At 36.5% G+C, this 14,077-nt stretch overlaps 1 protein-coding gene across 4 annotated transcripts; it reads left to right on the top strand.

Annotated features, from left to right (window-relative positions):
- Window positions 1-708: 708 nt before the first annotated feature.
- pgm2l1 (phosphoglucomutase 2-like 1) lies at window positions 709-12,987 on the top strand. 4 transcript variants are annotated; one of them, XM_081700399.1, is made up of 14 exons: window positions 709-1,014; window positions 3,060-3,227; window positions 3,982-4,088; window positions 5,290-5,374; window positions 5,609-5,692; window positions 6,434-6,627; window positions 6,726-6,915; window positions 7,246-7,343; window positions 7,770-7,950; window positions 8,243-8,336; window positions 9,419-9,548; window positions 10,219-10,408; window positions 10,573-10,635; window positions 11,118-12,987. In XM_081700399.1, the coding sequence occupies exons 1-14, from the start codon at window positions 913-915 to the stop codon at window positions 11,118-11,120; spliced, it is 1,689 nt and encodes a 562-aa protein (XP_081556525.1). In that variant the 5' UTR covers window positions 709-912; the 3' UTR covers window positions 11,121-12,987. The 4 variants fall into 4 exon arrangements, with proteins under 4 accessions (XP_081556525.1, XP_081556524.1, XP_026861644.1 ...); XM_081700398.1 differs by having other exon boundaries at window positions 710-1,014; window positions 7,246-7,334; window positions 10,502-10,635; XM_027005843.3 differs by having other exon boundaries at window positions 710-1,014; window positions 10,502-10,635.
- The last annotated feature ends 1,090 nt before the right edge of the window (window positions 12,988-14,077 follow it).

The raw sequence follows: 14,077 nt of genomic DNA, 5'->3' as shown, positions 1-14,077 counted from the left end.
GTTTTGAAATAAGGCCATACAGACTAGTAGAACAGCAAGAGCGTAAGTACTATATTTTCCTCACGGGCTACCTTAACGAATTGTACTGGCTTTTAACATTGTGTTTTTGCCGCTTTGGTTTTGACATTAAAGTGACGTCATACCTTGTCCGCGATTATGAACTTCCAAAATAGGAATGAAGGCTAAAGCAGTGAAGTTTTTATATCATAGCCTATATCATGTTCACTTGAAAAATTAATAAAAAAAATTAAACCTAAACAGAGAGTATGATTCAGAACTAATTATTCTGGGACACCAGTGTTAGGAAAGTTTTTGTTAGTCCTAAGTGTAATTTGCGAAATAGTTTCGTCTGTCTAATAGTGATAAATAACCAAGTTCATGAAGGAGCGCTACGCTGTTTTAAAATCCTGTACTTCTCTGATGTGGCATAATGCGGAAAGCAATTTATTATTACAATAACTAAGCCTAAACTTGACCTTAAATGTTCAGGTAATTGATAATGTGTTTAAATCTATACACATTGCATTGACTCATTAATATAAATAATGACAAATGATGAAGCAAAATACATTCATACCAAGCATGATTTATCACGTCTTTAATTCCGTTAATTCATCGACAGATTTACACATATCAAGGTTTCCGTTAGACGTACGAGATGTATCCGCCTTGATCTTTCTAGTAGGTCTTGAAACTCTCGCGATATCACATGAAAATCTCACGCTACTATACTGCGGTATTCTCGTGATAGCTAGCGATGACTAGAGATAGGTATGATTTCTTGTTTTAAACTGCCGAACCTATTTTGTATTACCAAAGCAGTCTGTCTTGGATAGGCTAATATAAAAGTCAACGTAAGGTGATTAGAAAGACTGCATTTCATTGTACCTTGTAGTTAGCTATCTGTCTAGTATGTGGTCAAATGAAGACCTTAACGCTAACTGCGACTGTCTCGTGAGCACTGGAGACCCCACTTTGGACAAACTGGTGAATCAGTGGATTTCCTGGGATAAGGTTTGTGTGACCTCTGTTTGGTGTGTCATCAGATGTGTCATCCTTCTCTTAGCGGTCGACGAGCATAATGACTATGCCTACGTTATGCAGGTTCCGTGAGCTACAGTTCACTGCAAGAGCTAGCTGGCTAGGTTATAACGCTCCCTTTTAAAGCAACATTTCTGGAAAGCTAGCCAGCTAGCTAACTAACTATCTCATGTTTTGGAAAGTCAGAGAATCTCTGCGGACCTCAAAGGCGCACTGACATTTTTTATTTTATTTTTTTCTTAATCAGACTGATAATGAACCTAAATTCTAATGTAGCAGCCATGGTCTGTCATGATAAAGCAGGCGCAGTCTGGACCACTTTCACACCTAGAACTGTAAAACTGTTTCCATTTGTAGTGTATTGGAGTAGGACCTGAACAGAAGCATTCTCAATGATGCATATCATTATCTGTTCCCTCCCATCTCCACCCATAGTCTGGTACACATTTTTACATGCCTTTGAAGCAAGGATGTTTCCAGAGGCTGGATCAGTGACAAATTCTGTCTCATCTACATTGTAGATATTTTTAGGATTTTGTTCTGATGCATGTGAGATCCCTTTCCTTTTTGAGCATCTCAAACTAGTGGGTGAATATGCCGGTATCAGTCACAGCCCTCACCCTAGCTACAGTAACCTGTTCCAACGTGCAAATGGTCAGCTTAGGATCCTCTTGCATAGAACGGCAAAACCATTTTCATCCTGGTCTTCCAAAGGTTAGTGGGTTCTGTAGGCCAGTAGCCACAATATATTCCCCAACAAAATGTTCTGCTTTAGTGTTGAAGCCACAACCCCAGTCACACAAGACCTGCCAGGATGGTAAAAAGACATGGACAGATTAGTCTAAGCAGCCTTTAGGTCACATTGCAATCTCACATTTACCATTCTTTCATTTATTCCTTTAAACTTGGTCTTTATTTTGTATATCCCAACTTCTTGTTTTCAGTCTACCTGAAGACACTCCAAAATCTCCTTCCCTACCACTGAACAGAGGAAGGTCTCTCAACCCTGATTAGCCTTTACACTGATCTTGGCCTTCACTCTCCCCCTCAGAGTTTCTGTCCACTCCAAACTTTTTGCTAGGATAGACAAGGTTTTTACTGTGCCCTCATAAAGGCAACATTCCTCTATGATTTTTTTAACTGGTGCAGTAGTCTTTTTGTCATAATGTTTCTCACTGAACAAATGATAGCATCAGCTAATGTTTAGGTTAATATACTGGTTTTAAACAATGTGTAGTTCATAATGTTTGAATCTAATTATAGTTGTACATTAGGTCAGCAAGCAAAAAGAATACAAAGAATTATCAAACACTTTCAAACAAGAATAGAGTGAAAAATTTATCCAAGTTCATGATTAGAGGAGCTCCCCATTGAAACATATTGAGGTTGTCTTAAATGGTTCCACAGTGACTAATGGTGAAAAAAGACAATGTAATAATAAATTGCAATGCCAATAAAGGCAAACAATGCAATAAAAATCACAAGGATGAAACAATTTGCTGGATTGGTTAAAATAATGAGTAGTATTGTTCTCTCTTTTTTAAAATTGACTTAAAAATTGAAAGATGGATTAAAAAACACATGACTTAAATGACTTGGCTTAAAAGGCTTAATAGGTAACATTTACCCTATACAAGTTTACCACACATTCTTTTTTGTCGTTGTGTGTATAATATGAACTAGGTGCTACTTGTATGCATTGCCTAACTCAACTGTTTAGAAGGTACACTTCTTAGAATCCAAAAATCATTATGTGTGCATTACTTGCACTAATTGTATACTGCAATTCTGCACTCATAGTGACTGAAGCATGTCTTGCATAAAAGCAAATGCTGTTGGGCCTATTGTATGTAAATGTGAAAGTATCATCTCTTTTTGTTGTTGTCTCTGTGAGTAAGGAGATGCTGAAACAGCCAACAGGCAGGGGAAAATAAAAGAATTTTACTGTTGCATTGGTATCTCCATTTTTTTAAAAAAGTGCTATTTTGTATTTTTGTTCTTCATGGTGGTGGCATTAGAATGGTGCAACCCGGGAGCAGATCAGGAGCCTGGTGCAGGATGGCTGTATGGAGGAGCTCAAGAGGAGGCTGTGCTCTAGAATGACTTTTGGAACCGCTGGGCTCAGAGCAGCCATGGGAGCTGGCTTCTCCCGTGTTAATGATCTCACTGTCATACAGTCAACACAGGTCTGGCCCTTGATTACCCACACCTGGGCTGTCTAATTTCATGCTTTGGTGTATTACACTGGTGCTTTAAGTTTGGAACTAAACTCTTCAGGGTGTTAGAGCTTCATGACTAGGGGACAGTTGAACATTTATGTAAAAATGCTGAATAAAACGGACTTTTTTTTTCAGGACAATGATGAAATGACCAATGTTAATATAATTGGCAAGAAGCAAGAAATCACTTAATGCTTTTTCTGTAGTGGGAAAAATCTCACAGTAATTGGCATGTACTACCTTCTGCAACTTCCCTTTGGCAAACTAACAATCTTTGATCCTTGCTTGTGCACTTTTTACTTTGTTATTGCTTCAAACATGGCTTCTAAAGGGTTCTGCATGGCCATTCCATGTAAACCCTCAACCCACCTCTGGTGTTTGTAACCAAAAATTCTCTTTTGGTCTACATTTTTGCCTTTTTATTGTCATTGTTATGGGTGGCATACTTTATACTTCTGTACAATCAGCAACTCCAAGATACAACTGATTCTTAGAGAATTTAATTATTATTTGAGCAATTGTACTTTACATTTAATGTTCAGTTTCTCTCTTATTTTGGGAGTAAGATGAACTCCAGTCTTATTATGAATTCCTGAAATGAGTTCTCTTTGTTGTATTTAACTTGTAGAAAACACTTTTTAAAGCACCTTAGTGTTCTCACTACAAGTTGGCATAAAGCTCATTTATCTTGTACCTAACCTTATGTATAAATTTAAAATAGGGGATGTACATATACTTGGCCAGATGTTTCTCAGATCTGGGTAGCAGAGGCTTGGTGGTTGGCTATGATACACGAGCACAGGAATGCAGTGGCTGTTCCAGTGAAAGGTAAAAATGAAAACCGCCTCATTGAGCTAATTTTGCTTTAGACTTTAACATATTCTAAAATTTGTCTAGACTGATTTAATACATAAATACTATTTTATGAACAGTATTCAGCATATATAGCATTGTGTACATGGTGATAAAAAATAATGATAGACAAGGTGGAATGGGGATAAAAGTATTGGGACACCTACACATTATATCCACAAGGGCTTTTATGATATCATATTCTAAATTCACAGGCATTAATATGCAGTTGGTCACCCCCTTTGCAGCTATAACAGCTTCCACTCTTCAGGGAAAGCTCTCAACAAGATTTGGAATATGTCTGGAAAGACCATTTCTGAGGTCAGACAGTAATATTGTACAAGAGTGCCTGACTTGCAATATCTGTTTTAGTTCATCCCAAAGTTTTTTGATGGAGATGAAGTCAGGACTCTGTGTGGACCAGTCAGATTCTTCCCTGCACAGTTTTTGTGCTGATGGTAATGCCAGAGAAGGTTTGCTTTAATGTGCTGTGTGTCTCAGCACCCGATGAACCTGTTCTTTAACTTTACTTGGTCTGCCACTTTGTTGCTAAGTTACTGTGGTTTCTAAACTATTCCACTTTTCAATAATACCATTCACAGTTGATCGTACAATATCTAAGAGGGAGGAAATTTTTTTGACCTAGGATGGCATCCTATTACAGTACCACACTCAAATTTAGTGAGCTCTTTAAAACAGCCCATTCTTTCACAAATATTTGTAAAGGTATGGCTACGCACACCTGTGGCAATGGGACTGAATGAAACACCTAAATTCAGTCATACAGAGGAGTGTCCCAGTACTTTTGTCCATATAGTGTATGTTGGGCAGGACCCTTTTCCTCAATAAACCAACATATTAATATCAAACGCTTCCAGTGTTTTGGGAGTGGCTGTCTATCAGCATGCTCTCGCCAAATACTGCAGCAGTGGTCTCTGATACTGTGGGTGTTCTTGTATCTGTAGTGCAGTTCTCTAGTTAATCTCATGGAAGTTACTATTATACAGCCTTTCTGGTCATTTCTAAATTTTATATCTGTCTGCATTTAGTCACTCATAAGAATTTGAAATTTTGAAAATTCACCAAATTTACTACTTTACAAGTACCTCACTTTCTATTTTCTCGATATGAAATGTTCTATTAAGATGTTTTTCTTATTCTGCTTTTCTTTTGGCAGGCTTGCAAGATTAACTGCAGCAGTTATGCTTTGTAAAGATATTCCTGTTTATCTATTTTCTACATATGTGCCTACCCCATTTGTGGTAAGACTGCAAAAATCATAACTGGTTATTGATGTACTCTGTACACATATCTTCATCAATATTCATTTTAATTATTCTTGGGTATACATGTCTTATCAGACTCTTTAGCCTTAATAAGCAGATATTTAATCAGCCAGGAGACTTTACATAAAATAATGCAGTGGAACCTCAGATTAAGACAAGTTGTATGGAACAGTTATACTTTTGTTTTGACTTGTTTACATTGTCCTATAGCCATATGCTGTAAAGAAGCTTGGAGCTGCAGCAGGAGTAATGATTACTGCCTCTCACAACAGAAAAGAAGATAATGGATACAAGGTAAGCAGTAATTCTTGCGTATGTAAAGCATAACCTATATGAGTGGAACAAAGAACAGTTTCCCATTGATGGACAATATACTTCATTTTATAACCTTTATTTTATATTGTTTCTTACTTGCATTTCCCTGTAGAGAAAGTGTTTTTCAATGACTTATCAGAAAGTTGTGTACTAGATATCAGATAAGAAATGTCAGAACATTGACTCTCTTATTGTGGAGAGATGCAAATAAAAACCTATGATCCATGGTCCCTCTCAAATGTCAGTATAAAACACCAAAATCCAACACCAGTCTTGGCATCCAGCTCCCCTATATACATTTTAAATAGAAATACCTACTTAAGTAAAAGTTACTCTAGGGGCTGTTCTGATAATATAATTTGCCATAGACATTTTGCTCATTTAAGACCAAAAGGTATTTTGGCATTAGATAGGAGATATGGAGTGTCTAACATTAGCTAATAACATTGACTTTTATTGTTGGCTAACTAATCCGTTGTTTGGTAATTTGTTGTTTGCATATGTTGCAGTTTGGTAGGCATTCAACTGGCGTAGTGATCTTTGGTATTTACTGTATGTTATTAATACATTGTGGGAAATGTCTGTGTCCTCAAAATTACTCTAGAATTACATTTTACACTTTAGAAACTATTAGAGTACAATGGCCAAACATATGTAATAGTGTCCTAAAAATACAGCTAGGGATCCATTTCAGTCACAGCCACAATTTTTCCCCCACAGGTTTACTGGCAGAATGGTGCTCAGATTTCTTCACCACATGATAAAGAAATCCTACGTTGCATTGAAGGAAATGCTGAGCCCTGGGCTGAGTCCTGGGCTGAAGACCTGGTAGAGAGCAGCCCACTAAAGAGTGATCCGTTAGAAGACATCTGTCGCTGGTATATGGAGGAGCTGAGCACCATCTGTTTCCACAGGTTCAGCTTGGCACTGCTACTGAAAGATGGTTCACACTCTGTACCTTTACAGTTGCTACATTAATATAAACATCTCAGATGCAGCTCTTCTATTGTAGAGATCTCAACGCAAGGTCTTCCTTGAGGTTTGTGCATTCGTCCTTCCATGGAGTTGGACACAACTATGTCCAAAAGGCATTTCAGACTTTTGGGTTCCTGCCTCCCATCCCTGTACCAGAGCAGATGAACCCAGATCCAAACTTCTCAACTGTTAGCTGCCCTAATCCGGAGGAAGGTGAACCAGTACTGGTGAGGACACCAAATCTACATATATTAAAAAAAAATTTAAACAAGGAGGATATCATCAGGAATTTGATTTGTTTTTCCATATTTGCTCATGGGTCACAGTGCTAAGGTGGTTAGACCACAGGCAGAGATAAATTATGCAGTGTTGTACTTATCTAGCCAAATAACTGCAGAAACTTTGGCTACCTGCAAGAAGTTCTTTACAATTAAGACTCAGTTAAGTATCTATAGAGGGTTTTGTGTAACTATGAGTCTATAGCATCCAGCCTCTTCACAAGCTATAGCATTTAAGGCATTCTGAATTAAAGTGCTTTCATTCCCGGCTCTTTCCAGGAGCTGTCCCTTCGCCTTGCTGAGAAAGAGGGAGCGAAGATCGTGCTGGCCACAGACCCTGATGCTGATCGCCTGGCTGTTGCAGAGCAGTGCGATGAGTTAGTCATTATCTGGTTTAAGGATGTAAATTGTAACTTTCTGTACAGTTAATGGTTTTAAGTATACTACATGTCCCCCTCCTCCCAAAACATTATCACAGCACAAAAATGCACTTTGCGTTACCATGCTTTTTAAAAAGGTTGCTGAAAGGTAGAAATTATGAACAACTCAAATATCTGGATAATCTATAAATTATGTAGATAGGCATATCTTTCAGTATGTGCCAAGATATATAATTCTCATCAAATCAAGAAAAAAATGCAATTAAAGACTTTTGTTAAATGTATTTAAAAAGCATTATGGGGTTAAATAATGACTGACTACCAGGTTCTTATAAGATGTATTGGTATTTATTTTGTATATACTGTCCTGTTTAAAGCTCTTCAGTAGATGCACTTGTGTTTTAATATTTTGTATGCGCACAGGTGTGGTTGGAAAGTTTTTACTGGCAATGAACTTGCTGCATTACTGGGCTGGTGGATGCTATTTAATTGGAAGAAGATGCATCCAGACTCAGCAGAGACTGAGAGAGTGTACATGCTAGCCACCACAGTCTCCTCGAAAATACTCAAGGCTTTGGCACAAATAGAGGGCTTCCACTTTGAGGTTAGTGAAAACCTTAAGAAAAAGATTCTTGTTTTTTTCTCATGTCTGTGCATGATGATGGTCATCCCTGACTGCATTAGTGTCCTACTTGAGGCTTTACATAGTCCTTGGTGCCTTTTTGAGGGTTTTTTTTGGTGTTACAGTGGATTTAAGTGCACAGTGAAAACAAAACATTAAAACTTTAATTTCAACATTCTTGACTGATTTGATTTATACCTCTTTGCATGCTTGTTAATTGAAAGGCCACATGTGTCTTGTTCCCTTTGTCCTGTATTACATTTTCTCATCTCAGGAAACACTACCTGGCTTCAAATGGATTGGAAATAAAATCCATGAGTTAGCCAAAACAGGAAAAGAGGTCATTTTTTCCTTTGAAGAGTCCATTGGTAAGTAGAATTTTACTGTGTAAACAAAACCCCTGATAATCAGGCTGCAGCAAAAAATTTTCATTTGACTTTTCAAGCAATTATAGTTTTGATTCATCTATTAATCTGAAAGCCTGCTGTGTTGCAGGTAAAGGGTGAAATTATAGGTCTTTTTTTATGCCTTCTTTTTCGCCTTTTATAATTTTTATTTGAATCTGTGTATATTTAATTCAGCATAATTAGTAGTCTAAGTGATCTTTTCAGTCTATTTTTACAAAACTAAACATTAGGGATTTTTTATGGGGCTTGTTTATTATGCTAAAGTTTATATTTAAAATTAGTAAAAAACTATAATTTATAGTGACCCAATGTCATCAGGTTTTTCAGTAGGCTGGTTAAACTCCAAGAACAACATAGTTCAGTAGTTTAATGGTGTCCTCTAGTGAGAGAACCTGACATTACAGCATATTGATTCTTTATGTTCTGCCAAAGCATGGAAATAATTGAGATGAGAAAATATAGCTGGTAAGTGTCAAGCCACTTATTGAGCAATAAAGAGCATGTGTTGTCCCAGATATCAGAGTCTAACTTATTACAGCAGCAGAAGTAAGAAAATGTACCTGTTTTCATGCAGAGACAAATTTTGTATTACTGTGTATTACTAATAGTGTTTTTTAGTGTACTAATAGAATTTTTCTATTCCAAGGAAGTAAACCTTCAAGAAAATCACTCCTCAGGTGTCATTTGCTAACAGCTAAGGCTGACCCCTGAATCTGAATATTCATTTCCTTATGTGATTTGAAAACGATTTGTTTTAATTGTTTGTTTTATTTTTGCCTAAATGAATATAAAGTATTTAAATAGACAGCATGCAGAGCATACCTGATTTTTTGTTTCTTGATTAGAAATATATTATGTATATTCATAATTTGATTAAAAGATTAAAACTGAACAAAAATCGTTGGGGATAGCCGTAGTACTACCAATTGCCTAAGGACTGAAGGTCTGGTCCACAAACAGTTCAGAAAGTCAGCAATATTACCCATATTCTTTTAAGGTTGTATATGCAGTGAATTATGATCTATTGTCTACTATGGTGTTAGGGTTTCTGTGTGGAAGCATGGTCCTTGACAAAGATGGAGTTAGTGCTGCTGCGGTTGTTGCTGAGATGGCAGCCTATTTGCATACCAAAAATGTAACACTTACCCAGCAACTTCAAAACATCTATGAAATGTGAGTGTTGATTCTCAATTATTTCCATTATTATTATTTTGCCTCTATCTGTATTTAGGCAAGTGCAAAATTATCACAATTATCTTATGTTGATCTAGGGATTTTTGGTAATATGGTATACATGAAAGAAACAAATTCCCTTTAAAGGCATGAGACTAAATATGTTTGTTTGCTTTGAAAAAAAGTCATTTCAAAAGCAGTGACGGTGTTTCATAACTTTTAGTTAATAAGTGTTAAGTAGTCAATGTAAAAATTATTGGTAGCTACCACTATAGACATTGAGCTTGTGATGTGCTGTAAATAATTGGTGAACAGTCTATAAAATGTTACCATGGATAATACTAATTCTGGTAAATGACAATTACTTATCATGAATTTTCCATGTTGTTTTATGGTACAAAGAGTGATGTGCAGTTTTATTGAATGGACAGTTCACAAGCCTGCTTTAGTAACCTAACAATAAATGCAAATATGACTGTCAATAGGATTATAAATCCTGTAAAACCAAATGCAGAGCTTTGACAATTTTTGACAAGATTGTGCAGGGAATTGTTTGCATCAGGATGCATGTTAGTTAATTACATAATGAACTACAAATGAATACTTTGTATATCTGAAAAATGTGTTTATGTATTTAATTTCCTAATCATGGCTTACTTATTTCCTGTAGTTATGGCTACCACATTTCCAGAACCTCTTATGTTGTCTGTAATGACCCACCTACTGTAGAGAGAATATTTAGCCGCTTACGCAACTTTGAAGGTGAGGGTATTTACCCAAAGACATGTGTCGGATACACCATTGCACACATCAGAGATGTAACTACAGGTTACGACAGCAGTCAACCTGACAAAAAATGTGTATGTATCCTTTGTCTTGACATAGCTTGACTTCACACAACACCAATGTTTGAGTGACCAATCAGGAATTCTATTTTTGTTTTTTTTCATTAGGTTTTACCAGTGTCCAAAAGCAGTCAAATGCTTACATTCACATTTCAAAATGGCATTGTTGCCACTCTTAGGACAAGTGGAACAGAACCCAAAATCAAGTACTACACAGAGTTCTGTGCACCACCTGGAAAAAGGTATGTGACACCCCACGGTTCATTTTTGGGCTTGCAAAGACTGTTTCAAGTAGTATATAAACTGTATTAGTGGGCAATGTGGACAGACTCTCTTTCAAAATTGTCGCAAAAAATCCAATGCACCTTGTATTATTGGTGCAATTCATGTTGTTTCATAGAGTGATGCTGTTCACACTCAATTTGAATTCAGGTGAATGTTTTTTAGTGCACTGACTCTACGCTTTTCCAGTCATGTAGCAACTCTACCTACGACCTATATTTCATGCCCACTTATTATGTTTATTATTCTTGTGGTGATCGTGAGGCAAGACACAAAGGTAAATTATTCAGCAATTAGACTGTTGCTGGATAAATTACCCCGATTTTAGATCATGTTTTTATCTGTCAATTTTCAGGGCAAACTAATTATTTTTCATTGACCAGGCATAGCTTTGTTGCTTTCCTCAAAAAAGCACATTTTGTTTTTGCTTTTGTTCATGCAGTGATATCTCAATGCTGGAAGAGGAGTTAATGAAAGTGACCTTAGCTCTGGTGGAGGAGTACCTGGAGCCTGACAAAAACAATCTGATTCGCAGATTCGTTTAGCTGTCTTAGCTATGACAATTAAACTTTGTGGGCTTTCAGTTTAATATCCTAAAGTCCTAAATCATGAATGTTATGTCTCACTGTGAAATGAGAAATTAATAATCTTGTTGCTGCAAAAGGTCTTAAGGTGCAATTTAATGCAGAGTAAACAAACATGCTTAGTTTTGGCTTTATGTATCATGAGCATTAGTGTCGTGGACTTTTCATGAAAAAAACAATGTCTGTTTATACGAATAAGCAGCAAAGGTTGGTCCTTGCCTTAGTGTTTTGATTTTGCCTAGTTATGGGTATTTATTGATTACTTTCCCTGACTTGGATCATAACCTCATTAGTTTCCTTGACTTGGAACACTTTTTATGTCCTTGTGGTTGTCACAGAAGAAAAGGTTTGTCACCACTGTCAGAGTGCACTGAGAGTTTCAATCTAATGACAAGCTGCGAACAATATGTTACACTTATGAAATTAAAATTCCACCCCTGTCAAGTATCTCAGGTTAACTTTTAAGAGTATACAGGCATGACTTGCCTTAAAGTGAGTGCTATAGTATTTTTGAAAGCTGTCTGCTAGCATAATTTGCCTTAAGAGGTCAGGAATGTAGAAGCTTGCATTACTGGGGGTGAAAAAGTAATTGAAAATTTCTAGAGCTCACCTGGGTGTAGAGCAAGCCATCTGGAACTGTATGCACTGGATAGGCCACATAGGGCTAAAGTTATTTTGGGCCAAACTGTTTGGCGGTAACCAAAAATGCCGTTGGAGTGTAACATTAACATTTGTAAAGTTTGATAGTAGGGCATTATAGATTGTGGCTAGTCTGCTGCTTTATAACACTTGAGTACTTAATTGTTTAACAAGTATGGAAAAAAAGAATACCCAGTCCCCTGCTTCAGCTATAGAGATTACATTAAACATAATTGGGAACTATGTAGATAGTATAGGGCTATCTCTGATACACAACTAAGGAAAATATAACAGTATTTGTTTTTATTGTAGCAAGAGAGTTAAATTTGACATCAGTAAATTATTTTTGGTGGCAATGTGCAAATATTGTACCAGAGAGAAAGTGGAGCATTTAATTAGTTATTTACAACATTTGATGAAGGGGGGGGGGACCAAAATGCATGCTGCTCTAATCTTTGGTTTTCTTGTTAGAGAAGACTGATTTCTTTGTAGCTGGATTTAAAAAAATTTTGTATTGACATGCGTATATAACAGCAAATGTAACCACCCCTGCCCCTTTATTACAGTGGAAATGCACCACTGTTTTCACCTTTAAACATGTAAGTGCTCTTTCTTGTGTTGTGTGAATCTTGATTTGTGGGTTTTTTGTGGGTTCAACTTGCACAGTTGCTCTTAACAAAGGTAGACTCTTGCTGTTAGTCTCCTGATACAGAATTGACTCTTGTATTATTGAGCTTATACTTAATGTCTTATTTTATTTTTTATTTTATTTTGACATTTGTCAATATTTGCCAGAGATTTGTCAATATTTATTTAGTGTTTGCTTTACATTACACTAGGTATGGCCAGAATCAGGTAGTTATTGACCTGGATTTGAAAGGTCATAATGGAAAGCACTCAGTGTGGGAGCTATAATGTGGAGCTAGGAACAGATAATATATTTTAGTTAAGTGACAGGTTTGAAACCCAAAGGAAACATATTTTTTTATGTAATATAAGTACAAATGAAATATTTATTTGTAGTGACATACCAGATATATTTCATGTATTGCATCTGTTCTCTTTTAGCAATAAAAAATGCTTTAGAAATTTGTTGTCTTTGTTTTCTATAAGAAACACATCACCACCTAGATGGTTCATTGTTAGCAGGGGAGTTGTTTCATTGCCCGGAGCAACATTTTATACATTTCTGTTTAATATATTAAAAACATGGAGCATATGATATGCTCACAACTTTGTAGCAAAAGCACATAATTTTATTGAAAATTATTGAACTATTGAAAAATGGCACCACCCAAAAAATAGGGAAAATACTTCAACTAACAATGTTGAAGTACTGAAGGCTTATTAACATTATATCAGTCTCATTCCTAAATTAGTTCATATCTTGTGCAGTGACTGAATACCATTGCTTCAAATATATTTGCCACCACAGCCAGCTTGTTGAATAAATGGGGAAGTTTACTGATCAATAATTAATCAAATGAATGACGTGACACGGGTGCTATAGACTATTATGACAGACTTGGCTCAGGCGCACAGAACACGTAACGAGTGACAACTGAATGAGAAAAGAACGGGCAGAGGAGATAAAGAAAATCAAATAATAATAATAATAATAATAATAATAATAATAAACCACCAACAAAGACAAGAACTGCGATCAGAGGGAAGAACATTTGCACAAGCCAGAGAACTGTTTAGCTAGGGTGCTAACTAAGACTAGCCTATCCCAAAATGTTAACAGGGATATTCGTAGATTTGGCTGGTTTGTCTGCGCAAAAGGGATTACTAAAGTTTAGGTATGGCCGTGGTAGGCTGGAAATACACCTGATCCTGAATATTCCAGTGTGCTGCCAACGACCCTGTACCAAAGGTTGTCCCAAATTGGCGAGCCTGATCTTCACTGAGATTGTACTGCTGAGATGGATGGTTCCTTGACTTCACAGGTGTCAGTGTGAGTGCATATCCTAGACGTAGTTTGTAGAAATGTAAGGTTGGCTAGTAATTGCTAATTACTGTTGGCCAAACAGGATTAATTCTAACTTTACCAATGATGCAAAACAAAAATTATCTTATCTTGATGGAATAGTGGAAAACAAATTAAACGGTTTAAGACAGACTAACACACTAGATATAAGATGAACATAAAATAAGACACTATGCTAAGTACTTAATT

Source organism: Electrophorus electricus, chromosome 17 (assembly GCF_041902795.1).
Source record: "Electrophorus electricus isolate QZ-2024a chromosome 17, ASM4190279v1, whole genome shotgun sequence".
Taxonomy (NCBI): domain Eukaryota; kingdom Metazoa; phylum Chordata; class Actinopteri; order Gymnotiformes; family Gymnotidae; genus Electrophorus; species Electrophorus electricus.
The sequence above is the reverse complement of the archived record's forward strand: the minus strand, read 5'-3'. Positions and strand labels throughout refer to the sequence as shown.

Bases quoted from the DNA above. Each gene is read 5' to 3' on its own strand.
- pgm2l1 (XM_027005843.3), top strand. From the start codon at position 913: ATGTGGTCAAATGAAGACCTTAACGCTAACTGCGACTGTCTCGTGAGC. The intron at 7,951-8,242 runs GTTAGTGAAAAC...TTCTCATCTCAG, and splicing joins TAGAGGGCTTCCACTTTGAG to GAAACACTACCTGGCTTCAA. The intron at 10,636-11,117 runs GTATGTGACACC...TTGTTCATGCAG, and splicing joins TGTGCACCACCTGGAAAAAG to TGATATCTCAATGCTGGAAG.